General features: G+C 36.4%; 1 protein-coding gene across 1 annotated transcript; it reads right to left on the bottom strand.

The window, feature by feature from the left end:
• Window positions 1-79: 79 nt before the first annotated feature.
• On the bottom strand, window positions 80-26,807 carry LOC104158686 (lysine-specific demethylase 4C-like; the record flags this gene model as incomplete). The annotated part of the gene is made up of 5 exons (XM_009696405.1): window positions 80-256; window positions 3,032-3,124; window positions 7,034-7,153; window positions 19,606-19,776; window positions 26,625-26,807. Coding segments are annotated over 5 exons (744 nt in total), but the record flags the coding sequence as incomplete, so codon positions are not given.
• Between the last annotated feature and the right edge of the window lie 1,092 nt (window positions 26,808-27,899).

The following is a 27,899-nucleotide window of genomic DNA, read 5'->3' as shown; positions in this document are numbered from 1 at the left end:
CTGAGTGTTCAATTAAACTGAAACCAATTGCAAATAATGCTGCATGCTTTCTAATCAACATCCTTCTCTCTTGCTTCCTTTATAGCCCCTTCTGGCATTTCTTCTGGAATGAGCTTTTTAAGAAGGTGCGGTATCCTGGATCATCCACATATTCATTCCTAAAGCGGGAACTCAATACTCTCTGCCTCTTCTTCTCTCCCAAGATAATATCTGCTCCATAAAATGTGTCTTCAAATCTCATGTCAGAGGCTGTAGACTAAAAGTAGGCATTAATTACACATACAGCTCCAAATAGGCCATCATATTCTGACATATTTTAGATAAGTTACATGGAAACACAGACATATTTCACTAGATCGTATGAAGCTAGCTACATTACTGATTATGCAGTTACAACTGTTTTTAGGAAAATGTCTAAATATTAAATATATCTTAAATATATATATTAAATATATATTTTAAATATACATTTTAAATATAATTTTTACTTTTCTGTATTTTGCATGTACTACTCATCTTTTAACTCTCTAGGTGTGTCGCGTTCCTTAGAAACTTGTGACTAACACTAGTTGTTAGTTTTGATTCTATCCAGAGATCACAAATCACTATAATTCAAAGTGAAAAACAGCAACGTGGAAGTGATGCAATTGTTGGGCAGGTTTGATCCTAGCAGTATCAAGTATTATCCATCATTTTGTGTTATTCAGAAAAGTTTTAAATGCAAGGTACTACAGCATGGACCTCTGAAAACGGTACACTGCCTAATTTGCAAAGATTCAGAGCCAGAAGTTCAGTCATTTGTCAGCAAACTTAAAAAACAGTTGGGCATCAACTGAAAGAAAGCAGCGGGACAGCAAACAGCAGGCCATTTGGGAAAAAGCAGTGGCAGAAATTTTTGGACCAGCTTCCACTACTGGAGTCATGTAGTGTAATTCACAGGATTAGGAAAAGCATTATTTAGAAGGAATTGGTGTCATTTATTTCAAGAGATGGAAACAGTATCACAAACTGTCTTGAAGTTGCACTGTCTTCAGCATGAGGAGGGGAAGGAGGTATTAGGCATATCTTGAGGACTAAGCTACATATTTATAGAATTTGAGGCAATAGTAGAAAATCATGCAAAGGTCTGAGCACAGGCTGTGGTTTGTTTTATTTAGTAGACCAAATTCAATGTTTTTAATCTATACTTAACTCCTCTGTGAAGTTAATGGTATCAAATACAAAAAAAATAAATATTGATCAATAAAAACTTCATTTTAAAAAGAGTAGCATAAACTCAACCATGTTTGTATTGTTATCCTTAGTGAAATGCAACAGTTTACATTCTACAGAGCATGTGGTTAATTATAAATACTTTTTACACATAGTCTCTAAGACAAAAAATGGCAACAGAATTCTTTCTGAGTATAATGAAAAATCCGATTGAATATAACCAGATGGTTCATTTAACATTTTCCAAGACATCTATCTTACCCCTAGAAGGTCAGGACAGTGAAAGATGTGTGCACTTATCCCAAATACATTGACAAAAAGGTGCCTTCGCCAAGAATATTTGACCACGACACCTCCCATTAGAAAGAGCTGTCCTAATCTTACTCTATTCCTTCAGTAACACAGGGCATTCTGCCAGTGAACACTCCCTCAGCAGGCTGACAGCCTCACTTTTCTCTGTTACTCTTCCTTTCCCAGCTTTACCACCCCTTTCATACATGATGCCAATCATTCCCTTTGACACACTTCTAGCTTTTGAAATATACAGCATCGATGTTGGGGTTGGCTGCCAAGAACTGGATGAAAGGAAATGATGATAATAACAATGATGGCAGCTGCATGTGGCAAGAAGCACAGAAAAGGAAAGTCAGGCTGAAATCTCCTTCAGCTACCTTGCCAGGTAATGCTATGTTAGTCCACCAAACTCATATAAGCTGACATATGCCTGAAGAATCAACTCTATACATCATTCCCCTACAACTCCTTGCATCTAGCTTTCAAGAATGGATGTGTGAACAGGTATTGTGTATCAGGCCACCTCCCTGCAGCAATGAAAAACATACTGTATGCTGCTGTTCCTTTCAAAGTCTCACTGAAAGGATTCTTCAAGTAACAGAGAATTTTTTATTCACAACAGTGAATTATTGTTTGTTCTCAATTATGACAAGATTTTTGCATCTTTATGCTTTGGTTTTACATATTAAGAAAGCTAACATTTAACTTGCAATGCAGTTTTGAATAAACAGCTCTAAGACAGAACATGGACATGAGAAGAACATGGTACTCTTCTGAATAGACTTGGTAATGTGCTGAGTTGCACAATATTTAGCATTAACAACAAAAACAGGTAACAGCAGTCTCCTTGTCTCCTCCAACAACTGTATGGCAGAACTTTCCCCTTTCAACCTTTAAGTACTGTCCCCTTAATGAACCTCAATACTTTTCCACATGTGGCATACAGACAAATATGACTAGCTGGTGGATGTTGCTTCAAACTGCAGGAAACTTAAAAAAAACAGCAAAGATTTGGTTTTAAACCCAAGACTACTGAAATGCTGACGAGTCCTGCCAGTGACATTAATGAGTTCTGATCAGGCACTTCGTTTCTTAGAACAAGTTAATTGCATTTTTATTAAATTAAATGTTTTTAAAATCACTAAGCTCTGAGAACTTGGGAGGTTTTTTAAAAAGTATACGAATGTTATAAGTATACTGAAAGAACAGCATGTCAGTCAATTTAAATATTTACTAACTTGATAATTCATGATCTGACAGACAATCAACCAAGATGTCCCTTTTAGAAGAAAATAATTATGTTTGACAGCAGTATTTGCCTGTACTGGAAGAACAACTAACCATTCTCACTATCAAATGGACACTTGTGTTAATCGTTGCGCTGATTTAGATTAGCCAGTCATATTAGTACGGGCTTCACAAGACATTTGTCCAATTTAAACTGAAAATCCAGAATAAAGCTAAGGATAATGTTTTTGGCATCTTGAGCATATATATTATAAACTTATTATCAGCAAGTACTCACAAAACGTGATTTTACTCTCTTAGGAAGCTCTTCATCTAGTGTATAGATCTCTTCTCTCTTCATTACTATTTGAGAACCATCTTCAAACTCAACCTAAATGAAAAAAGTGAGTATTTGAAAATAAAACAACAATTTAACTCATGCAAGAAGTTCTTGTGAATGTCTCCAGACAAAAACATATGTGCAATCACAGAAGATTTATACACAAATATTTTGCTATCTATTTTAGGAAAGTAAAATTAGGATAAAACATAAAAAGTGTTATTTCTTAGGAAATGTAACACATACCTAAGTTGAAAATAATATCTAAGCAAAGAGACTTCAAAATCAACAGTGACACATAGACAATAAAGGAAAATTTATTAGATTAGGAATGCCAAGCAGTAACAACACAGAAAACATTGTTTTGTAGGAGTGACACATTAAAATGTCTTCATGTCATTTTTATTCACCTCTTTTTTTTTTACTTGCTTCTAATAAATAAAAAAAATTAATCTTAACACCCTGTGATTCAAGGTTGAGGAAAACCATGTCAAAAGAAAGTAAGTATGAGTGACAACTAAGGAAATACCAGTTAACAGAATTTTATTGAATCTGATGGAATTTCTTTAAAATGCTGTGTTCAGAAGATGAAAAGCTTTATCATGCTTAGCTTTAGATTGAATTCAACATGAACCCCGTTAGCAGAAAATGAGAAAGGAAATGTAACTAGGTGTGGGGAATGTTAAAATGCTGAGGCTCTGAAGCATTTAAGCTTTTTCAGTAGCTGGTGATTATTTTTTTTTAATACTTCATCTAAAAATTGTGAATTTCAGCTATTATCTATGACTGCAGTTTTAGTTCCCACAGAAACTGTACTTTAAAGTTTGGTATAAAATTAAAAGAAGTCCTATTCCACATCCTTAGGTGACTTAATGAGACCACGTCAATGACAACAGCAGACTTGGGCTGGAAGAATAAGCTCAATATCAACATAGGAAAACATTGACTTATCAAAAGTATTATTATAGATAAAACTGTAAAATCATGTATTTGAACTTGTAAATGGACTGGGGTTTGTAGGTTCAAATTAAAACCTTGCCATGACTGAGTATGTCAGATTGTCAACAGCTGAAAAATCCAATACAGTATATCCATTCTCAAAAGCCAGGAAACAGATCTATGAACTATTAACTTCTTTTAAAGCAATTTTTTTTTTTAACAGCAATTAACACAAATGCACAAATTTGGAATGCATTTAAAATCCACAGAGCAGAGATGGATAAATAAAGTCACAAAAGTCATTCTTGCTCCTCTCTGTTCCTGTTACTAATCCCATAAACCTAGTCTGTTAATAGTATGTTAGAGGAACTTAAAGGTCAATTTGGCTTAAGCTTGTTTAATAAGATGATGGCAATTTAGGTATTTCTCACCACGATGCAGGAGCAGCCTTTCTGCTATTCCTGCTCTTTACTGCACAAAACATTTGGTAATATGTTTTTGCATAATACAGTTGGTAATAACGCTTTTTGCATCACTGGTGAAAAAACGGCAGGAAATGAACTCAGCCAGCAATCAGAAAATCACCTCCTCAATGGGCAATGTTTTTCTTTTTACTGGTAGTGTGCAGCAGGAGGCAACTGCTTCATACCACAGAATCTGGCATGCTTGCAGTATGAAATATATTGAACATTTACAATGAAGAGTAATTGGAAGTTCTTCAGCTATAATTCAGCATACCACACTGGAAATAAATGTGCCTACCATTAAAGGCAAACACAACAAGAGCTGCTCTAAGATTTTCAGTAGTATCAGCATTCATGCAAAATATAAATCCACCATCTCTAATAGTTCCAATTTAATTCAGACTGCAGATACTACATTTCAAATCATCAATTTTATCCAGCAAGTTATTTTATTTGGACTTCTGTTGCTGTGCTGTGTCTGCGTAGCATGTTATTCTCTCCATGAGATTTTCTTTTATCAGGGCATGATAAATTAAAGGCTCAGCTGAAATTACTAGAAAGCAATTAATAGAGTGAATGGATAATTTAATAATCTCATATTAAACTAAAAAATAGTGAATGTCAATATAAAAAATTATCAAGAAATCAAATGTAGATCACACTAACAATTTCACTTGCTTCATTTGGCATGTATAACTCTGCTTAGGGATTATGTAGGATACTTGGTGGCAAAATGTCAAACTGGATTCACATATTCTGGTGCATTGTGTCATAGCTCCTGCATGCAGAGGTACTGTCACATTCGGTACAAATGAATTCGGTCTCACAAATATGAGGAAAATTCACAGATTTATCTCAGTAGAACAGATTTGCTGTATTAGATCATAACACTCGTTTCAGAGAGTTCTTTTCAGTCTCTTTTTTTTGTCACACCATCTAAGAGATCACACAAGAGACTTGGTAAGAAAATCTCAAAGGTGCAACAGAGAGTTCATAATCCAGAATAAGAACAGAGTATGCGTATGCATGGGTCCTGGGAGCTTTCAGACGGGCAGTGTAGAAAGTCCAGAGGAAGAACTACTAATGTATCTTGAAGTTAGCATTGCACCGTCCATGCCATAGACCTTTTTTAACCTGTGGCTATTTGTGGCAGCCTCCTCTCCTGTTCTACAGATCAAAATATTTGGTTTTTTCCAAAGTCCTATGTAGTGCAATCTAGACTCAGTCTCATCTTTAATCTTTGCTGTTTCCCCTGTGATAGGAGCTGTTACAAGGCAGTTTAGAGTAATCTCCCATGACTGTTATGCTGAGGAACTCCAAACCTTACTGAACCTACACATGCTAATCCATTTTCCTTAAACTAAACTGATTTCATCATGTTGTCCAAGAGGTCTAAAATAAGACAAAGAAGTTTGTTTTGACTATGTCAGATTCCTTCAAATATGAATGATAACAACATTCATCTAATCTACCTCACAGTATTCCTCAGAAGACCAGCTGTTCAGAAGATTAAATGATTTGAAGATTAATGTTACTATAGAACAATAATCTTTATATTTTATAAAGAACTTTTCACCTTCACATAATATAGCTGTTAAATATAAGGGAAGAGGCAAGATTTAGAGACTAGCTCAAGGGATCAGGCATTTGAAGACTTGAGTTTGATTGCAAGTCATTGGCAAAGTGAGAAGGTCAACGCAGCAAGTCATTTAGTCTCCCCATGCCTTAATTTATCTACAGGTATAATAGTAAATTTGCCATTTTTGTACAGTAATGTGAGGCCCTCGGATGAAAAGTTAGATAAGTGAAAATGATTATGTATATATATACATGAAATGTACCTAGATTCTCATTCTTTCAGAAGTGCTATTATTGTGATTGTTTTATTGCAGTTTCTACCATTCACTTGGGTACTCAAAGTTGCTGACTGATTTTTCTCAAAGGCAAGCACATAAAAACCCAATTATTGTATCTCTGAAATCAGAAGTCAGCTTTTTAGTCTTGCCTTCAGTGTTCAGTTCCCTTTTGCCTTTGTTGAGAATAAAACGCTCCTTAGATTATCTGTTAACTAATTCAAAAGTGCCTCAGACAAATGAAAGTGCAGCTATTTATGCTCTTCTTTTTACTGTCCTCCTGTCCATCCTTTTATGAAATGCCTAAGGTTCATTGTAGTCACGTACCAATACTTAATTGTATATTATTAATTGTATAATTACCTGACATTAAATAGAAGTATATAACCTAGAGAAAATAACAAATGTTATCTTTCAATCTTAATGTTCCACCTGTTCACCCGAGTTCTTATTAAATAAGCTGTTTTCTTGATTTTATAAGAACAGGTGAAACCTCAGCTCCCAAAGAGTGCATATCACTTGTTAATGGTTTAGACAGCTTTATTTTTTCATTTAAATGCATTAGTAGTTGCAATAAAAGTCCATACTCCATCCTTCTGCAGCTTTGAAGGTGTGGCTGGACACTCCAATGCTAGAGCCAAATGAGCAATTTGCAATAAAGACATCTGAAAAATGAGCACATGGTCATAAATATAGACACTTACCTGATACATGTGAGCTGTGTTTGTTCCCAGATACTTTGCACCATACAGTTTTCCATCAGGCCACTTCACTTGGACAACCTCTCCCTCTGCAGGTGGGCCCAGCCTTAGGCAATCTCTGCTCTATTTACAAAGAAGGATGGATTCTCAAATCAGTGAGTGAGCCACTACACTGAAATTACCAGTAAACTGCCTTTTACAGCTTGGTAATTGGAGGAGATTTATTACCATGTGTGTTTCAAGTTTTATAATCCTGCTAATGGGCTAACAGAAGATACTGTTAGCCTTTATGAAAATGAAATAGTGACCAAAGAAACACACTCTTTACAGCTTGATGCTTCATTGGCAAGGCAACATATGCATAAATCAGATAGCTATCAGCAACTGTGATACATTTCCTCAAAAATTAATGTCCATCACTCATTGAAAATACAGATCACTAAAGTGCAATTGCGTATGTGCAACACTTTCTCTTTTACATATTCAAGTAACTTATGTTTTGTTAACCACAGCACATTTTTGCTAGATGCTAACTTTGCTGACTAAAACACACTCTGATGGGTCAAACTGTAAATGGTGAGAATGACAATGAGTTCTTTGCTCAGCTGATGGAGAAACACTGAAAGAATACAAATGCTTACAAAGAAGTATTAGGTGATAATTTTTTTTATTTTTTTCAGAAGCTATGAAGCAGTTTTTTCCTGTGCTTTGGGCAAATTTTGTGCCTGATTTGTTGAGCATGTCAGAGAGCACAGTTTGCGCTACTTGCAATATATCCTTGTTATGGTTTGCTTTGCCTCGTATGGCTCAGTATGACCTAAATAACTCATTTGCAGAACATGCAGACCACACACCCATAACAACAGCTGTTCACATGAGGAAATACACAACGCACCAGAAAAGGATCTTGTCAGGTCTGCGCTCACCAATTCTTTGCAAGCTATCTCTGCCATATACTTACTCCAACAAATGCATCTATACTTTGTACTGACCACATCACAAGACTTGTCATATAAATTAGCGCTAATTTAGTGGTATTCTCCTAGGTGTGAGAGGACCTACTCGGTGACCACGTCAACTGAGCTCACTGCTAAGAGGTCTAGACTGGGAAGAGAAAAGATAAAGCCAAGGACTCAGTGACAAGGTCCTGCAGGACCTAGTATTATCTCAGGTTGTTGCAATATTATTACTGTTTTCAAAGTTTCAGATTTACATAGAATAATTTACAAAAATACTGTATTTTTGAGTTCAACAGTTCACTTCCAACAGAGACCAGCAATCGTCATGACAAAGAACTGAAAATGTGGGAGTAAAAAAATGTACCATGGTAATCCTTATTGGGACATTATCTTGTTATAATATGCTAGCCAAATCCAGGCTTTATAAACTCTTTTTTAATCACATGTATCTTAATCTGTAAATTTGATCCAACACATGAGAAAAGAAGTGAAAAGCTGGATTTTCACAGAAACACACTTTGCTGCATGACAATACCGTCTCTGTCGTCCCTCAGGTGCTGTGCCAAGGGGACAGCTCTAAAATATGCCCCGCATGTTTGCCTGGCAAAGTTTGCTTTGACAGACACAGAAAGATGTATGTTTTCAACTTTACCACATATTTGGGGTAGTAGGTGGCATTATTGTATTACCCTTTCCAGTATTTCCAGGAGAGGCGGGAGGAAAGGGGAAAGGATGGCTGCTGTCGAGTTTCCAACAGTGGAATAATTATGACTTCTCAGGGGACAGGGATTGCTAAATACTATCAAAGCTCTGGCTATAAATTAAATAAGACTGTATTTTTAATGCTCTCTTCTCAGTGATGACTGTTAAGACGGTTATTGTCATTATCCTACTTCTTCCTCTATGTATTTATTGCTAAAGTGCAAAAAGGAGTCTTGGCTAAGTGTCTTGAGCCAAACTTTTAAATGCATCATGGAAGATAGAAAATTTCATGAAAATAAACTATCTATCAACAATGTCAAGCCAAATATTAATTTTCCAAGAACAAAAGCCCAGCATGAATTCCTTCCTTTGCGCCTCGCACAAGAAAAAAATCTCAGTAATAGAATTGCTCATATGGAAAATTAGAGTTCTCATGCAAATAACTAGACAAATAACAATGCCATTCTTCATGTATCACCACAATGTCTTAGTCTATGGAACAATGTTTGGGAAACCTGTACTAAATAGTTTTTGCTGATTTCTACAAGAGTATCTACCTTTTATTTTCATATAACATAACCATTTTAGAGATTCTCTTTTTAGTGCAAGAATAATTCTCACCATTTTCTTCTGGGGAATGATTAGACCCATTTCGTAGACTGACAGAATTGCAAAAATGCAACCTCACTTTTCTCAGTCATGCAATGAAAAGTCAGACATCAAGATATGGCAATCCTTCAACATTCCTATACACCAGCTGTAAATAATATAAAGTGTGGGCTCAATCCACATTCTAAAACAGGTACATTTCCTGTATAATTACATAGTACATTTTCTTCTTCACACAAATGGGCAAAATCATGCTTATCTGTACTGAAAAGCTGATTCACTTAAGTGTCCAGTTTCACTTTCCAGCTATTTCTAGCTGTTCCTGTGTCCAGTTCTGGGGCTCTCGTTACAAGAAAGACATTTACATGCTGGAGTGAGTCCAGAGAAGGGCAACAAAGCTGGTGAATGATCTGGAGCACAAGTCTGATGGGGAGCAGCTGAGGGAGCTGGGGTTGTTTAGCCTGGAGAAGAGGAGGCTGAGGGGAGACCTTATAGCGCTCTACAACTACCTAAAAGGAGGTTGTAGAGAGGTGGGGGTCGGCCTCTTCTCCCAGGGAACTCGTGATGGGGCAAGAGGGCACAGTCTCAAGCTGCACCAGGGGAATTTCAGGCTAGAAATCAGGAGGCATTTCTTCACAGAAAGGGTCATTAGGCATTGGGTGGGCTGCCCAGGAAGGTGGTGGAGTTACCATCCCTGGAGGTGTTTAGGAAAAGACTGGATGTGGCACTTAGTGCTGTGGTCTAGTTGACATGGTGGCGTTAGGGCAAAGGATGGACTCAATGATCCCAGAGATCTCTTCCAACCAAATTGATTCTGTGATTCCATGATTCACATTCCAGCTATTTCACAGCTCAGAGCCTCAGCTCCACTCACGGTCACCTACAGAATGTTGCTCAGGGATATGTCCAGTTGGGTTTGAGTATCTCCAAGGATGAACACTTCTCCACCTCCCTAGGCAACTAGTCCAGCATTTGACAACCCTCACAGTGAAAAAGTCTTTTCTTAATAAAATTCCATGTTAAGGAATTTCTTGTATTTCAGTTGGAACACATTGTCTTTCATCCTGTCACTCTGCACCACTAAGAAGTGTGTGGCTCCATCTTCTTTACTTCCCCCATCAAGTACTCATACACTTGGATAAGATACGCCTGAATCTACTATTCTCTAGGCTGAACAGTCCCAGCTCTGTCAACCTCCCTCATACGACAGATGCTCCAGCCTCTTCATCACCTTCATACCCTTTCATTGTATTTCCTCCTGTATGTCCACATCTTTCTTGTACAGGTGAGCCTGTAACTGGATACAGCACTCCAGATACAGTCTCACCAGTGCTAGGTTTACAGCCATTCCATAAGTTTCTTTATGAACAAAAACCTGTAAATAACAATTAATTCTAAAACTTTTCTTGTTTACTACAGGTGGTATTTTCTAGTTTTAGAAACATTCATTTTGGGGTTCACTATATGCATTGAACTAAAGTAGTATGCAATCCATTCACAACAGATGTTGAAAAAATATGTTGAAATACTGGGTTCGTCTCCTATGTTGTCACTAATGAATTCTTGTGTACAGCACTACAGATAAAGTAGAAATTTTTGCTATTTTTCTCTTCTGATATTCCTTTGTTTTTACTACAGACACTAAACAATACTTTGGTTCATTAAGGCTGGACAGAGCATTTGCAAGTAAGAAATCCCGTTGTACTGACAGTATGGTGATCATTGACACAGAATATGAACAAATGTGAAGCTACACTAAGAAAAAAAAGGGAGGCAGTCTGCACCTGAAACATGCACTTGAATCCAGGAACTATGAAATGTTGCAAGATTCCCATAGTTTGAACACAGTCACTGACACCTGAAGAAAATATCTTAATTTTTAAAAAGTTAAAAAAAAAATGTTCAAATGCTTTCTTAAATCAAGGCTAAAAAGTATAGTTATTCTGGTGTAAGATGAACTTATGAACTATTGAGACTGTTCTGCAAAACTGTCAGAAACAGATGTTCCTTGGATACTTACAATTTTATTTTGACAATGTTTTGCCTGGCAATTATGTTATTAATTCAGCTATTTCAAATTCAACAATTATTTTCAAAATTGTAAGAGCCTTTGACTTCTAGGTTTGATCCAAAGGAGCCACACTGAAAACAAATATCTTTAGTGAATTCAGAGTAAACAGAAAACTTTGTGGTGTGACCCTCAACATCAATGGGGCTAAATTGGCTCATATCTTCAGGCACTTGCTAAAATAAGCCTGCAAGTTAAATTGATAGTAGAAAGGATACTGCAGTCTTTCATGTCAAGATTGTAGCAGGAAAGGATGAAATTATTCTGTGACCACAAATATCAGCCAACAATTAGTTTAGCTGAATATACTTTTCATCCTTTGAAGTTACTCATTATTTCTGCACCATATGACATCAAAACCCTCTAGGAAGACATATTCCAATCAATCAAGAGCAGTCTTGCAGGAAGCCTATATAAGAATCCATTCCATTGTGCTGCTGTGGCTTTGTGTATCAGAGGGTTCTTGTGAATCCCGCTATGCTGTTCTCATGCAACTTGGCAAGAAGGAATGGCAAAAGGCAGAGAGGTAAGCAACATCGTGGCTTTGACCCCGCAACATGCCTGGTGATACAGATGCTTTCCATATTGTTCCATCCCTGATGCATAGGAGCCATGGCACAATATTGTAATCCTCCTCCTGGCAGACTGAAAGGTGATAATTTAGCCCTGAGGTTTCAGAGATCAAAGAGAAATAGACACTGAAAAGACGAACTAGAGCTAAATTGGACTCTGTAACCACGATAAACCTGGCCTTCCTATCCTGTGTATCTATATATTTTTTTACTGTCACTTATCTTGTGTTTGTTTGTAAATTTATACATATTGTTAAAACCAAACTGTGAAATAGAAACTGTCCATTTTCTGTCATCCCCTGCATTGCTTAAATCCATAAGAATGGCTTAGACCTTAGTATTAGTCTATCTAACTACAATTTGCATGGAGCAAGCCGTAATATCCACTCATTTGGGCTGTTATCCTAGAAATGCTATAGTTTCTGAAAAATAACTTAGAATTCAGGCATGGTCTCCAAAACTGAATAACCAACATCTTTATTGTCTTATATTGGAGAAACTGAAATTCATTTCACAGGAAATTCACTTGATAGCACATTCATTTCAAATTATAGCAAACGAGCATTCTGGTATTAATCACAAAATTAATGATTACTTCTCACAAAACACAGTAACTACATCTGATTTTCACTAATAAGACTTCAAGTTGGTTTCTAGTCCCTAGATTCACAACACAAAAAAGGAGGAAAAATCCAGGCCTAATTATTGGGCTTTTGCACAGAAATGTTCCTCTCGCTGACTCCAGTTGAACTGAAGCAGTCATTTCTAAATTTTCCCCTTAAATTAGGACCTGAGTTAAATTTACTATCCTACTTCATTGCTACTACTGTACCTATCATGAGATAGTGTTCTCTGTACTGACAGAAACCAGCTGAAGACCAGCTCAACAGACTAGTTGAAGACAGTTTGAAATGGAAGGAGTGCAGAACTAAGTACAGGGTGACCACTCTATCAGGAAGAGTAAGCTCTGCTGTTCAGACCCAGAAGAGAAAAAGGCTCCTGTGGCAGAGCAGGAAAGCTACCTCTGAACAGTCCTGAGGATGGAGCTTCAATGTCCCCAATGTCCCCAAGTTGACCAGTTATTGTTTCATAAGGAGCATAACTAATGTGATTATGACTAGCACCTCCGATTTAGAAAAGCTTGTCATACAACCAAAGAACATACCCAGCTGGAAACAGTGAATATATCTACCAACACCATTAAAGTGGAAATGGAGAAACAAATTGTGGAAACTCTCTGAAACAACTGCTGATCTCAACAGACTACCAAACTGTGTTTTTCTTTTGGGAGCTGATAGTATGCAGTAGTTAACGCAAATTTTTAGAAACACAAAATTAGGTTTCATACATTCCAAGACAATCTGAATGAAAAGGAGAGTGGTAGCTAATTTGCCACAGTTGGAATTTTATCTAAACAGGAACAGCAATTTACACAGTGCATTAGCATTTGAAAGAGCAGGCCTGATTCCCAGGAGTGCAATTCTGCTTTTGAATTGGTATAAATTCAGATTAACAGAATAGTTACTGTAATTCAACAAATTTAGTCTTCAATCACAGAATACATAGTACAAAAATACTCTGAATTTACGTATATGTTGTTCTTAAAATGCTACTGAATCTTCTCTTACAAAGTGAATATATGCTTTCACCAAAGGGAAACTGAAAGACAAATTGGATCATGCATTCCTGAATACATCTAAAAATTTCTTAGTTTCCATTCAGCTTAGAAAGTTACTGTTTCAACCGTTACATTACCTTTCAGTGAAGTATTAATAACACAAATACATGCATAATGCTAATTGACAGATGTAGAATTTCCCAGGAGGCCACAATTCAAACCCACATTGCAGAATGTGGCTTAGGATGTCCAGGGTGGTCCTGCACATCACAATAAGTGAAGCACAGAGGACATTGAGAAAGCCTTAATTTGGCGTATAATATGCTCTTATGGGACAAAACTCAGTAGTAGGAAAGTGAAGTTGGCAGGGACACCAAGATGTCTTATTTGCTGTGCCTGACTGAAGTACAAGGCTCCTTCAGTGCAGCAGAGAACCTTGCTTATGCTTACATTAAAGTTAGATGAGACTCTGAATCCTACAGTACTACCTCATATCCCACTCACCTATACGTGGGTGAAGGCCTAAAGGTTTAAAGTTCCCACTAAATCAACTGCAGTCAGACAAGTACAAAGAACAGCTCATGTTCTGCTCATGCCCCTGCCTCAGGATGTAGCACGCACGAAGGAAAATGCTCCTTCTCCCCCGCTGCCATGAACACACACAGCAAGTCTGGAAATCATCTACTTCTGTAACACACAAGAAACAGGGTAAATTACAGATCTGAAAATCCTACAATTCCTGGGTGTTACGACCCAGACTGGGTAACTCAGGGGGTTGTAGTGGTTTCGTGATTCCCTTGGGCTAAAGTAATGTGAAACAACACCAAATGACCAATTAAACTTTATATTTATGGTAGAAGCAACCTGAACTTGGAAAGTGTAGGCGGCGTGGGTTCTATTGAGATATTTATGAGAAGAAAAGGGAAGAGAGGAAAGAGAGGAAAAAGAAAAATAAATAAAATGAGAGAGAGAGGTATCACCACCCTTGGATCCTGCAATGATGATGACAGATGCAGTAATCCTCCGGTGGTGGACACACACCCGGCTCCTTGGAATTGCACCTTTTATAGTCTAATTCCCACCTCTTGATCGCACCAGTCATGCCCCTCGAGGACTGACATAACTCTCAATCTTCTCTGCAGGTGCCACTGGGGGGTGGTTGCAAGGAGTCTTTTGTGCAGTCCATAAGCCCCTTCCTCAAAACTAAACCTGTGTGACCTCTGGTCATATATGGCATGCTGAGCCCATAAGAACACGGAACTGTGCACCCTCCGGCACACCCTTCATGTCCTGTGTTAGCCATCTTCTGGTTGCTGGGTGGAATTTGTTTTGCAACAATGTTTGAGACATAAACATACATTAACTCTTTCAGTCACTCACACTAGGTTATCTCAGAAAAAAGGTGGGAGGGGAAAACATGCTTCTCTCCCACTCCCAGCAGTCCCACCTCAGGTGATGGTTCCTGTGTGATTCCAGGGATTTCACTGCCCTCCACATGCTCACCACAGCTGTACTCACTGTGGTCCCACACATAGACACACACTCATTTTGCAAACACCTTCTTTCGCTCACTTGTTTTACCGCAAAGTCAGCCGTCATATCACAAACTGCAAAGTAATGGATTATCTTCCATTTTGTTTATCCTGCTGAGCTGTGGCAGCATTACCTTCAACTATTCTAAAATCATTAATGATAAGGATCCATAAAGCATTCTATTATAAAGTGGAAAGGACATTATACACAGAAACCCATGTATAGATAATACTTACATTTGAACCTTTAATTTGCCTTTAATCTATCCTACATTCTTTTTTTTATGCTTATCTATTAAGTTGCCTGTCCTTCTACTGTAACAGGAAAAAAGAAAAAGCCAGAGACACAGAAAAATCACTTCTGTTCTCCATAATGGGGTAAAGTAAAAGTAACTCACTTAAATCAATATGGTTATAGTACTGTACAGCAAGTTTCAGATTAGAATCAGACTATTGCATCTTTTGATTTTGAAGTTTTGCAGATTCAAGAGTTAAAAGATGGAATAAAAACCTCCACTCTGAAGCTTTAGAACTTTGTCTTGTCTTTTGAAAAAGTTTGATTTTAACTTAAGACCACAGTTTTAAAAACAGGAATTAATTTGTATTACTATTCAGAAAATGCAAACAATTATTTGCATGGGCAAAGCATAACATTCCGTGTATCAGCGCTTGCAAATCCAGTGCAAAAGTTCACTGTTACAAAAATGTGTTAAAATTAATTTCTCACTTCACACAAAGTTGAAGTAATTCTTCAAAACACATATACATATTTAACTTCTTGGAGTATTTCACAGAACAAGAATGCCAAATCCTACAGAATTTTTACAAATCTATCTAACCAGGAAAAGAAACCCAAATTTTATTGTGCCAGCCCCACTGCTTGGTAAGTTTTTTTTCATGCTTGAATTCAAAAAAAGTGGTAGAGAAAAAAAAATCAAGCAAGATGTTGGATGGACCAACTTGTCACATGCAAAAATAATTTCTTGTTCCTCCTTTTGACAGCTGCAGTCTGAATGTCTTAACCTGAACTAATATACAATTGTTTTCAAAAGTATGCTTTCTGGATTTTACTGGGACCTTGGAAAATTACCATAATGTGGTTCTGCAAAACAAACTCATGAACTCCTGAATATATTATCCAAGTGTCCTTCCAAACACATCTCACTTCCTTAACTCCGAAGATGCTCTTGCTTGTAAGGAACATTTACAGCAGCATTCCATAAGCTATAATACCACTTAGGATGGTATTCAATTTATAGTTTCTAATAACTGAAGTCCATTTTAGGTTGTGGGCATGACAACCCACAGATCAGCTTTATCTTCTCAATGGAGAACACCTATATTTATACACTTAATAGTAAACTAAAACACAGTGTGGGTATGTCATGGCAGTAAGAGTAAGTACACTTATTTTTGTTCACCTAGTTTGCTTGATAACCGTAAGGTGAAACCACAACAGCAAAGAATTCTGTGTAAACTGGTCACTGGAGGACCAGGGCATTTACTGGGGCAAGTGGCCTGGAAGGATGTCTGCCATTTCAGGGGACGTGTGCTCAGCTGTCCTGTAATCAGACCTCCCCACAGACTCAAAGCATGCTTGACTCCGCAATTATTTTTTTTAATTCCTCTCTTCCTTGCAATCAATATAATTTGGAGAGACCCTTCTCCCTCTGACAAAGTACACTGCAAGACACCCCTGTTTAGCTGGGATTTTAGTAAAGTAATGTGGGAATAACTTCATCCTTAGCTCTAATTTCAGGTTACATGTATATGTATATATATTTTAATTATACTTGCCGTTAAGGCATTATTGACAGCCACAATATATAGACAAACACCCACCCATATAGAGACAGACACCCACCCTAAATGAGCAGGCTAAAGAACTGAGACCTTTCCTGATGCGTAAGCTGTAAACTGACATCAGGCCTGTTGGCCAGGACAGCACTCCTCCTGGTGCTGAGCTAGGGGCCGCGTGACAAGCCACAGGACATTAATCCTTCAAGAAGTGGTAAGTAGTGCACATACATGCTGTCTGTTGGTAGCAGTTACTCAGGACTGCAGCACATGCGCTCCCCACTTGTGTGCCTGCATCACTAAAGTAACTGCTAAAGCTGTCATCTCACCTCCTTTAAGATATCACGTACTATCCCCCTCACTGCAGTCTTTCCATGACTTGCAGAGGAAGTTGTACCGCTTTTTCCTCCAGAAAAAATTGTACCCATATATTTCTTTGCACCGTCTTACACCTGCTGGGTTGAGGTGATGCTGACTGGTCAGCCCATCAACAAGCTATCTAATTGTTCTAAATATCGTAATGGAGGAGTGATTATTCTAAGATATTCTGACAAGGTAGAAATCAGGTATAGTTCTCAAGCAATAGCTTGCAATAAAGAAATCTATATAGCTACGCCTATACATAGCACATACACTTAGAAAAAAACACCCCATATATTTAGCAAATCCTAACAGAAAAATACGTATGAGAAGAGAAAAATGGATACCCTGCTTTGGTAGTTACTGAATGCTTACACGCAAACAGAGTTTCACGAAGCTTCGAGACTGAAATTTCCTTGCTCCCTATTTTCCCTCTTAAAAATAAATCACTGTGTGTGAACACTGGAATTGTGGTCTATTGTGAGCTGAGCTGAAATGATGTAGTGGATTCATCGCATGCTGGAAAAGCAGAAAGTTCCTGCTACCTTTGTGAGCTAGTTGAAAAGTGAAAACAGATTAGAAAAATAAGTTCTTCAATAGGCAACAACATTGCTTTCACACCAGATTTGATGAATAAGTCCTCCCAGCGGCACTAACACCTGATACGCACATTGCATGGATTAGCAAGTTTTAGTCCAGGCAGAAGAAAAAACATTTTTTTCCCCTTCCAGTAACTGCTGCAGGTATATTATCTAATGAAAACACAACAAGATTTCTCTAAGGAATGTGAAATTCATTTGGTGTTTCCATCAAACAATTATAAGTTGTTCATCCACTATCAGAGAAGCACTGAAGCATACCCAGACCTGATTACATTTATTCTTAGCTCCAGATCAGACTACCCCACTAGGGTGGCAAGCAATTTCTCAACTCTGCCTTACCAGATCCTTGATGCAGACATACACAAAAGAGGGGTTTCTGATAACAATACAGCCACATTTGCTTAATATCTTGATCATCCTAAATCAGAATGTCTTTGATCATTAATGGAGCCTTTCAGAGTGTTTTGAATTAAAGGATAAATTTTCAAAGACATGTAAGAGGGATTTGCTGACTCTCTTCTATTCAGACCAGTGGGAAGTAAACAGCTCAATCCCCATACACTGCTCTGAAACATACCCTTTCAAATACCGTATTTTCAAAGAGCATCAGACTTTTCTATAACTAAGAACAACAGTATGATTTCCACTGATCTAACTGTCAGCTAACGCTACTTCCAGGAAAACATTAGGCCTGCAGAAAACAGAACAGCCTGAAGACTTTCACAGGAGAAGAATATGGAGTACTTCTAGGGGCTGTGTCCCTTGAGCTGCAAAGTGTATATTCTTTTGCACTGCTGCGTATGCCGGACTCTCCTCCTCTACATACAGAACAGGACGCAGGGCTAAGTGAAAAGTGGCCTGGCACTTTTGGCCAGCACTTTTGCATACCAGTGTTCATTGAAGGCTCTAACTTTTAGTGATTATTAGCAGGAGGTACACCAAAAATATCAGTTCACCACAAAAAAGACACGGGAGCATGAAGGTAAACAAGGATTAGAGTGATATTGTGAGAAAGACGTCAAGCAGCACCTGATGAACACAAGGGTTAACATCCAATGTATTCAGTGCAAATGTGGAAGGAAACAGAATCTCTCCCTAATTGTCTGCAAATTTTGTTCATATGTGCTAACTAAGTGAACAATGTGGTCCTTAACACTTCTGAGAAACATGGTATTTTATGTAAGTGCATAAGGGAAATAAAAATCTCAATTGCTTTTTGGAAACGCAATAAGCTACACATTCTTCTCCCTGATGATTTTTATCATTAATAATGTAATCTCACAAATGAAATATCAGAAGGTGTAAACAAGTTGCTAGAACAGATTCTTGAGAGCTATCCTTCCCATTACAGCAGGATCTCTCTATTCTGCAAGGAATTTTTACAAGTTATCTCTGAGAGACAGAGAAGGATATATGGTTTATATGGAATTCCCTCTCTCATATCCTTTATTAAATACATATTTCTCATTTAATTAAAAGATTTTCTAAGATTACTTTTTATTCATTTGGTCAAATGGCAAAGACTAATTAGAATTACCGAAGTTTGGAAGCCCATTAGAAAATAATCATTCTCAGCAGCAAAAGTAACAAACATAAACTAAATATGAAGACGTTATCTCCTTGAGGTCAAAAGAAGTAGTTCAAGAGGTTCCAACTCTCTAATTTAAAAAACAACAAACAAACCCAACCAAGCAAAAACCCAAAACCAACCAACCAAAAAACCCCAGAAAGAACAGGTATCTGAGAAAGTACTTACTACAATGTCTTCAGGAAAAGTATCCAGACTGAAAGAGCCATCATCAAACATGACTTCATAAAAAAGTTGAGATGTCACTCCTATGACTCTGCAACTATAGTATCGTGTATTCCTATGTTTCGTGATGACTGTCTGTCCAACTGTAATGGACTTCTCACATGCTTTAGCTCTCTTGAAAAAAAGGAAGAATTTAAAAGAAAAAGTAATTTTAAAATACCAGCTTACTCATCAGAAATTTCTCAGTGTCAAAATAGAATTGATAACAGTTCACCACTCAATATAAAAACTTCAAATGTAAAATCATTCCTTCCAACCATAATCACACAAATTTGTTTTATATACAAAGTTTCTCCATTTTATGAGAAAACAAATGGCATCTGAAGAATAATAAATCACAGCACTCAAAAATACTTTTGCAACTGATGCCTTGTATCTATTCTGCATTAGATCAATAACACTTACACAATTAGCAATATTTGTGAATTTTATTTGTAGAATAATTTGTAGAATTTGCTTGAAGAGGTAAGATGTGATGAATCCAGACTATGGTCTTGCACTGCTTTAAATTCTGGAATTTTTAAGTACTGGATTTCAGTCTACATAATTGCTTAGTATTTTGCTGAATGGGATGCAATAACTAAATGCATATCCAGTTCTTGTCAGAGCTGTCTATAGCACTGCATCTGAGTAATTTCTTAACCCATACTGTGCAAAACTTTTGCTTTAAAACTTCAGATGACATTGACCACTCTTCATCCGTTACTTATGTAGTAAATCAATAACAATAGGGTTTTTTTCGTTTCTCACTTTTAATTCCCCAGAGCTAGCTATGTCAATCAGAATAGTAGTGGGGTTGTTAAACTATGCAAAAATTCTACTTCAGTAACTGCTTGATGGATTCTATAAATAAAAAAAGGAATGGAGCCTTGCAAGTGGGCAAATGCTCAGAAGCACACATGATGCAGACAGCTGTTACATCTCAATTCCCAACTAATGTATCCCTATGAACCTTGCACTTAAAAAGCAACCTTCTTCACCAGGAAAAATAAAATCAAGAGCTTCTCATCCTAATAACACAAGGAAGGTACTTGTTTCTTATGATTCTGACTGTCTATTCATTACCTCACATAAGTCCATTTGTTTACACAAAAGTGAGTTATTGTGACTTTGGCTATATCTGAACAGTTGAACTTTTCTTACACTGGCAGATGATACTACAAGGGGCAATTACATTGGTACATAGTAAGCATAAATTATTTTTTATTAGAAATGTTTATATAAACAGCATGAGAATACTTTATTACATATGCCAAAGTAATTACTCAATTTCCTAGCACTGCTTTTCAAACATTCAAAGGCAGTGAATTCTTCAATTGATATAATAATCTTTAAAAATGCCTGTGAAAATCTGAAAAATGCTACAGCTGTAGAATTTTCAGCACTAATACCAAAGGGAGAACCAAGGACAGCATCAGTTCTTTTTGTTAGATTCCAGGCATTAACAGTAATGTCAATGCTTTCGGGGAAGAGGAAAAACCCACTCTAAACTTGAACACTTCTGTTTTTCTGGAGACTGTAGTCATTATCGTGCCTCTTTCTTGGACCAATTTCTAGGATTTAGAATTTTTAAACCTCTCTGCTCCTGCAAACTAAGGGCAAACCAAGTACAAATATTCTGTACCATTTCTGGAGACAGTGCATTAAATCTTTGTGTGTCAGAGCTTTGCCTGACATACGCATTTGGAGGATTTAGTTGAGGTCACCTCAGATAGTAAAACCCAATGATGTTTCTAAAGCATTTTCAAGTTTAGCTAGAAATAACGTTCTGAGTATACTCACAAATTATGTAACCATTTACATGTATAACAAAATTGTTTCTTTCTCATTTTACCTGTCTATAGTCAGACTAAGTAGCGGAATTAACTACATAAATAAAAATTTACAGCTATTGTCACATGAGTAATAACATGTCAACCAGCACTTTTTATCCAGTCTTGAAACATATGTACACATAAATGGTAATTTGCCTTTCAATTCTTGACTTTATTCTATTTAGTTACTTGGGGCAGGGGCAGGGATCAGAAGTGAACTGGAGTGTATTAATTGATTTATTTATATGAGATAATAGAAAAAGGTTGATATTACAGAAGCCCAAGGAGAAATAGCTCTATTAAAAGGTTTAAATTTTTAAAGCCTGAAGATGGAAGGCAAAACATAACATTTTAAGAGACAATACAAGTTCATATAATGATAAAATTTTCAGAGAAGAAACACTGTTGTTCATTAGAACAAATAATAAAAACCAGAAATGCATCCTAGCTCAAGGAGAAGATTATCTTTTACTATGTTATCTTGGTAGGATTCTTGATTTATTTCTCAGAAAAAATATTGACAAGCATTTTCTGTATTTGATTGCATGTCCCAGAAAACATTTCCTGTCAGAAAATCTTAAGAATTTATTGATGTTAAGAATGTCATTTTTGATCAGAAAGGACAGTTGTTATATAAGAGAGTCTATCAGATTAAAGAAACGGCTGTGGTAGTTAGCAGATTATTGAGAAAGCTGTGGTTTAAAAAAGCTTGATTTTCTTTAACAGTACCTAAGCCAAGGATGAACTAAGATAGTGGCAGAAATACAGAAAACAACCAGATACAAAGAAAAAAAGTTAACCTCCCCTTCTGTGTGCAAACTTCAAAAAGATAAGAAGGAAAATTACTTTCTCCTTCATTTTCTATATGGTAGGACACAAAAATCTTGTTAAATAAAATATATAAACTATATGCATATGAAATCTTAATAACTATCATGAAACAGACACCTGGTGTATATCTAAATATCTAGAAACTTTATCTGACTACAATTTTTAATGGGGGATCCTCAAAATTCTGAGACTTATTTGATACAGGAACATAACTCTCATTTCATCATTTTAAGCTTACTCCCTGGAACTCCAACTTAAGCACAGAAGTGATGCATGACATTTCAAAAATACGCTGGCTCATGTTCTTCCTAAGACATGCCTTAGGCTCTCTGAAATGTTAAGGGGCTGGCAGTAGTTAGCAGACAGTGGTAAACAATGGCATTGCATTACTCAGATATTCAACAGAAAAAGGATCTACAGCTTCTTTTTGAGAGCATCCCTTCATTCCCTGTGTGCTACAAAGGTAAGAATTGGCTGATAATACCAGAAGGTAATTTGAAATAGCTCAAAAAGCAGCAACAGTAGGTTTTTGCAACTCCTATCCAGTGGGGTTTTGCAACTCCTAGCTTTGCCCCTCCTAAAGACAGTCAGTCTTTCAAAATGCCCATAACTGGGGCTGCCTTAGGTGGCCTCTTCTGATCACACTTTCCAAATGAAACATCACCTATGAGTATACTTTTGCCCCCAGGGGGTTTTCTCTAACCCTCAGTGCTGTCTTTGCTAATCTTGTATGGATCCTTTGGGTTTTTTTTTTTCCTGTTAGTATAGTTGCATACACTTCTTTTTCCAATTTCCTTGTGTATGACAGAGTTCTTTTAATCAAAACAAACCCACCTGCAGCACCTGTTCTCAACCATACTTACAAGTGTTCTTGCAGCTTGATGACAAAAAGGTGTGAGGGATTTTTCATGCCCAGAGACAAACACAGTTAAAGAAGAAAAGTGAAAGAAAAATGACCTACCGTCTGTAAGTAGTAAATCACAGAACCTTCCTTGCATATTGACACTCCAATTTACATGAGAAAATAATTTAGACTGCAACAGGAATAATCAAAAACATTCTGTATAAAAAAACACTTCTACTAGCAAATTTTTATGTTATTTCTAAAGCCGTACCTTCAGCAAATACAAGAGGCATGCTTATTTTTGAGTCCATGGACCTCCAAATAACATCTTTTTGAAAAGTCATACCAACTTCTAAGTATTTGTATATTTACTTCATTTGGCAGCACTGTATGGATATAAGGATTATGCTTTCCCTTTTTACTGTCTTTTTCATCAGAAGACCCACCAGTATTTTCTATGGTTGACATTAAAATAGTACTCTAGGAAAAAATCCTGGAGACAATAGAGAATCTGATCCCCAGTGAAAAAGACTTGTGAAAGCATACTGATGAATAATTTGAACACAATTTGCTTGAGATCACAGCCATAATAATTCGGATGCATACTCCACCTCATCATTGCAATGAGCCCTTGCCTGAGGTGAAAAGATACACTAATACCAGTAATAATACACATTTATCTGTACACAGGTAGGTTTTCTGCTGAGCACTCTCATTGATTTACATGTTAAATACTACTACAGATATATGTCAAAATTTTTCCTAATGCCCAGAAGCGATCCTTTGGTTGTTGAGTTTTGGGTTGTTTGGTATTTTTTTTAAACTTGAAGAAAGTAGCAATCACAGGTATCCACAGAGCATTTGGCACAGTATCTAGAGGCTATATTAGTGAAAAAACAGACAATTTTAATTTTGTTTTCTTGAAACGAGGAGAAATAATAGTGTCCTTGCTTTATGTACAATGTTTTCAACTGCTAGAAGAGATTTTTTTTCTTGCTGACAAGACAATCTATTTGATTCCTGTAAAAATTTGCAAAGTGAGTATAATATTTCAGTCTGCATGATTCCCCTGTTCTGCTTTCAAGCAAGGAATTTAAAACAACAGACAAACAAAAAAAGTTCATTAGAAGTAAGATACATTGCTATGCCTAATGGTGAAGAGCAATGTAATTTCTGCATGAAGGAATAGCTAATAGCTAAGAAAAGTACAACAAGAAAACCAATGGTGAAAAAACTTCCAAAGGCTTAAAGATGTGATTAGATTAATTATCCACAAGACAGAGTATAAAACCAAGCATATACAAACATATGGCAATCTCCTTTGTCTCAGGAGTGAGTTAAGAATTTCACAGAAAAAGACTCTGTAACAAAATATCTGATCTTTCCAAGTTTTGGCCCAATGAAAAACAAAAAAGCATAATTTTTCTTTCTCTTCTGCAAATCTGATTTTGATTTAAGCCACAGGAAAAAAGCTAATAATACAGAATTTTTTTCAAAAATGTTGGTGCTGAGTTTCAGGAAAGGTTGTGATAGTCTCATTCCAACATCCTTCACACAATCTCTTAAATAGTAGCCACACAAATTCCTGTTTCTCCATAGTTGGTGGCTTTTTTCTTTGATGCTACTTAATATGGGTCAAGAAAATCAGTAAGAAAAAATGGATTTTATGGGATTTCATGTCACTCTATTACTATTGTGGTTTTTTCAGATGACCATTTTTTGTTTCTTACCATTCAAAATAATAGCCATTTAATAATTTATTTTCTGTTCCAGAGAAAGTGTACACAAAGAAAGTTAAGCGCCAAAGTCTGCACTGTTTTATATTAGATTGAAAGTATAAATTCTACTTAAACAACCTACCTGGTTTTCATTAATATCTTGTAGGTGTTTCTATTCATAACTAACATGAACACAGAAACACCAGAAAATGTCCTGTTTAGGACAGATATATGACTATATTAAGTGCTGTATAAACACAGAAGAAATAATGCAAAACTTCAGCACATTTACCATTTAGTATCATAAAAGAGAATAAGGTGAAAAAAATCACATGCATTGTTTAACAGCATAAGAGGACTCCAGCATCAGAGACAGATATATTAGAGGAAGGTGGAAAAGTTAAGGAGCTGAGGAAGCAGCTGCAATATACATATGAAGTAGGAATAGAAGAAAGTATTACACAGAAAGTCCTATTGATCAGGGAATGATTTCCCAGCTAATGATGCAAATCCCACTACCTAGAGTATAAAGACTTATCCCAAACAAATACTAGAAAATATTTTGGTAGAACAGCCCTATTTTTACTGGCCATGATTTTAACCTAGTAATTTTCAACCATGATAGTGTGTTCCAAGAAAGTAAAGAAAAGTATCTTAAGTTGCCTGTACAGATAGAGGTTTAAGGTTTTTTCAAACCAAACTCATTTTCTTGAAAAGTGTTTGAAGAAACTAAAACCACATGATGTGTACTGGTTTCACATGTTAATTCATTTTGGAAACCAAAATCTTTAAAAGGCTTAACAGTTCTGTGGTAGTTTTAAACAAGGACACACAATTTGTTTCCCTTTTTAAGAACCACCAGCAGATTGAGCACTCAGGACCAATTAGTCTAGTTGGGACTTTTTACCACACTTGAAAGAAAATCTTACTCTTCAGTAGTCTTGTCATTAAGACCAAGGATTCACTGACAACCTCTTGAAAGTAAAACATACATTATATGGGTTTATTTCTTTCACTTCTAATGTAAAAAGGAGATAAAATTTTGCAATGTCAAAATTCTCAACTTGACCAACTTGCCAAGCTATTTCATTAATAAGACTACATTAAGTCTTTCTAGTTTGCTAGGAAACAAAACACAGTTTTAAAAGCCCAAGATAAATGGCAAGAGTTCTTTCTTAACTGAGATAATAAGAATTCATTCAAATAAAAGACATTAAAATAATTCTTCATGTGTTTCATTTAAAATTAAAAGTTTCTCCTCAGCACAAAGTAGAACTAAAAAGGCACAGTAATAACATGAATTTTCATGACATACCAGTGTTACTTTGCCAGATGACAGAAAAATTATAACTGGATACTTGCAAGACACTATTTGGCTGCAGAACAAAGAACTTAAATATACACCATATCCTTTCTTTCACAGTATCTGTGAGTATTTGCAAGATGCTGTGATCTGGGTGTTTGTAATACACCCCAAGTTAACAAAACAGAGAGCTCAAAGATCTGTTCTTGCTGTCAAAACAATACATTCAATGACTCTAATGCAAAAATGCATTAGGCATATCAAGTGTAATTTCTCCCAGGTAACAGCATAAGGAAAAACATTCAAGATATAACAGTTTGCTATGTATGGAAATATGATAGATGGAGCTATTATAATACACAGTGTGGATCCTTTCTTCCATTTTCTCTGGAAACATGCTTTAAATCTGCAATTCCATTTTTTAACAAACAAGGAAACAAATGCCTTACCACATTTTGGTTGATCTTGTGCCTGAAACACGTGATGTAGACAACATATGGCCAGTCATCAGGTTCCATCAGCACTCCTGCAGCATGGGCACAGGTAACATGGAAGGAGGCTGGGCAGCGTCCATATGAACACTGAATGCAGGCACCAGAGATTTTCTTAATTCTCTGTCTGCAGAAGATACATTTCTGTAGAAGCAAAATAAACAGAATATTTACCATACTACTCCAACTCCATTACTTCTGCAAGTATCTCAAGGACCAAAAAGTTATTTGTTCTTCACTGATTACATTTCATACCTTGCAATATGCATGGCAAAAGAACTAGCATTCATGAATTACAAGGTAACTTAGTAATATGCTAATTAATAGATAGCATTTTTGCCTTTTCTGCTTTAATGTGAAGATAATCTGTTCTGGTGCTATAGTTAGAAAATTGATATATAGACAGCTATTTAAAAGTTCAATTTCAAATTGTGTAGACTCCTCTAAAAATTAACCTGCTCCGCCTAAAACAGGTAAATCAAAGCACCTATACGTAATTCTGCAAAAAACTAAGAGCAAGACTCAAAAATAAAGAGAATAAGCCCACGGAAATGTAGGGCTAGACAGGAAATCCACATGTCATTTAACCTAGTCCCCTACTTTGAAGCTGGACTAAGTATATACTTAGTTTTTGGGAGTTGCCTGGTCTAACATGTTCACGAAACAGTTTCTACAACATCCTCAGATAACCTGTTACAGTTCATAAATCTCCTCAAAGTTAGAAATGGTTTGTTTATCTCAAGCCCTTGCATAATGCCATGTTGAAGGCTGTTCCTAAGCCCCTTTTCATTTTTTCTAGTCTGGTTTTCATTGGTTTCATTAATCTAATGGTGATTGAGTCGGCTGTGTTTCTCCACTTCATATATTAAAACATCATGTCAACAGCCTTATCAGTGTCATGACATACAACTTTTTCTCCTTTTGCCAAAATGGAGGCCACATCAAAATATTGTCACTATTTTGTAAATGACAAATAAGTGGCCCATACGAAAAAAAATGAAGGGACATGAGCTAGGATAACTAAGTCTGGGAAATAAGCTCCACCATACTAAAAAAGACAAGACTATCGGTATCTTGCCACCAAAAGACATTACAAAACTTGCTAGATAGAATAATTACTTTCATAAATTCTATGGATAACTGTGTTATATCACATATGGGAACTATCCTCATAACTGTTGTCATGGCTAACAAAAATGCAAATGTTATTGACGATCATAAAATTATCTCAGGTAT

Source organism: Cariama cristata, unplaced genomic scaffold, assembly GCF_000690535.1.
Source record: "Cariama cristata isolate BGI_N322 unplaced genomic scaffold, ASM69053v1 scaffold7363, whole genome shotgun sequence".
NCBI classification, from domain to species: Eukaryota; Metazoa; Chordata; class Aves; order Cariamiformes; family Cariamidae; genus Cariama; species Cariama cristata.
Note: the sequence above shows the minus strand (reverse complement) of the source record. Positions and strands in the feature narration are given on the sequence as shown.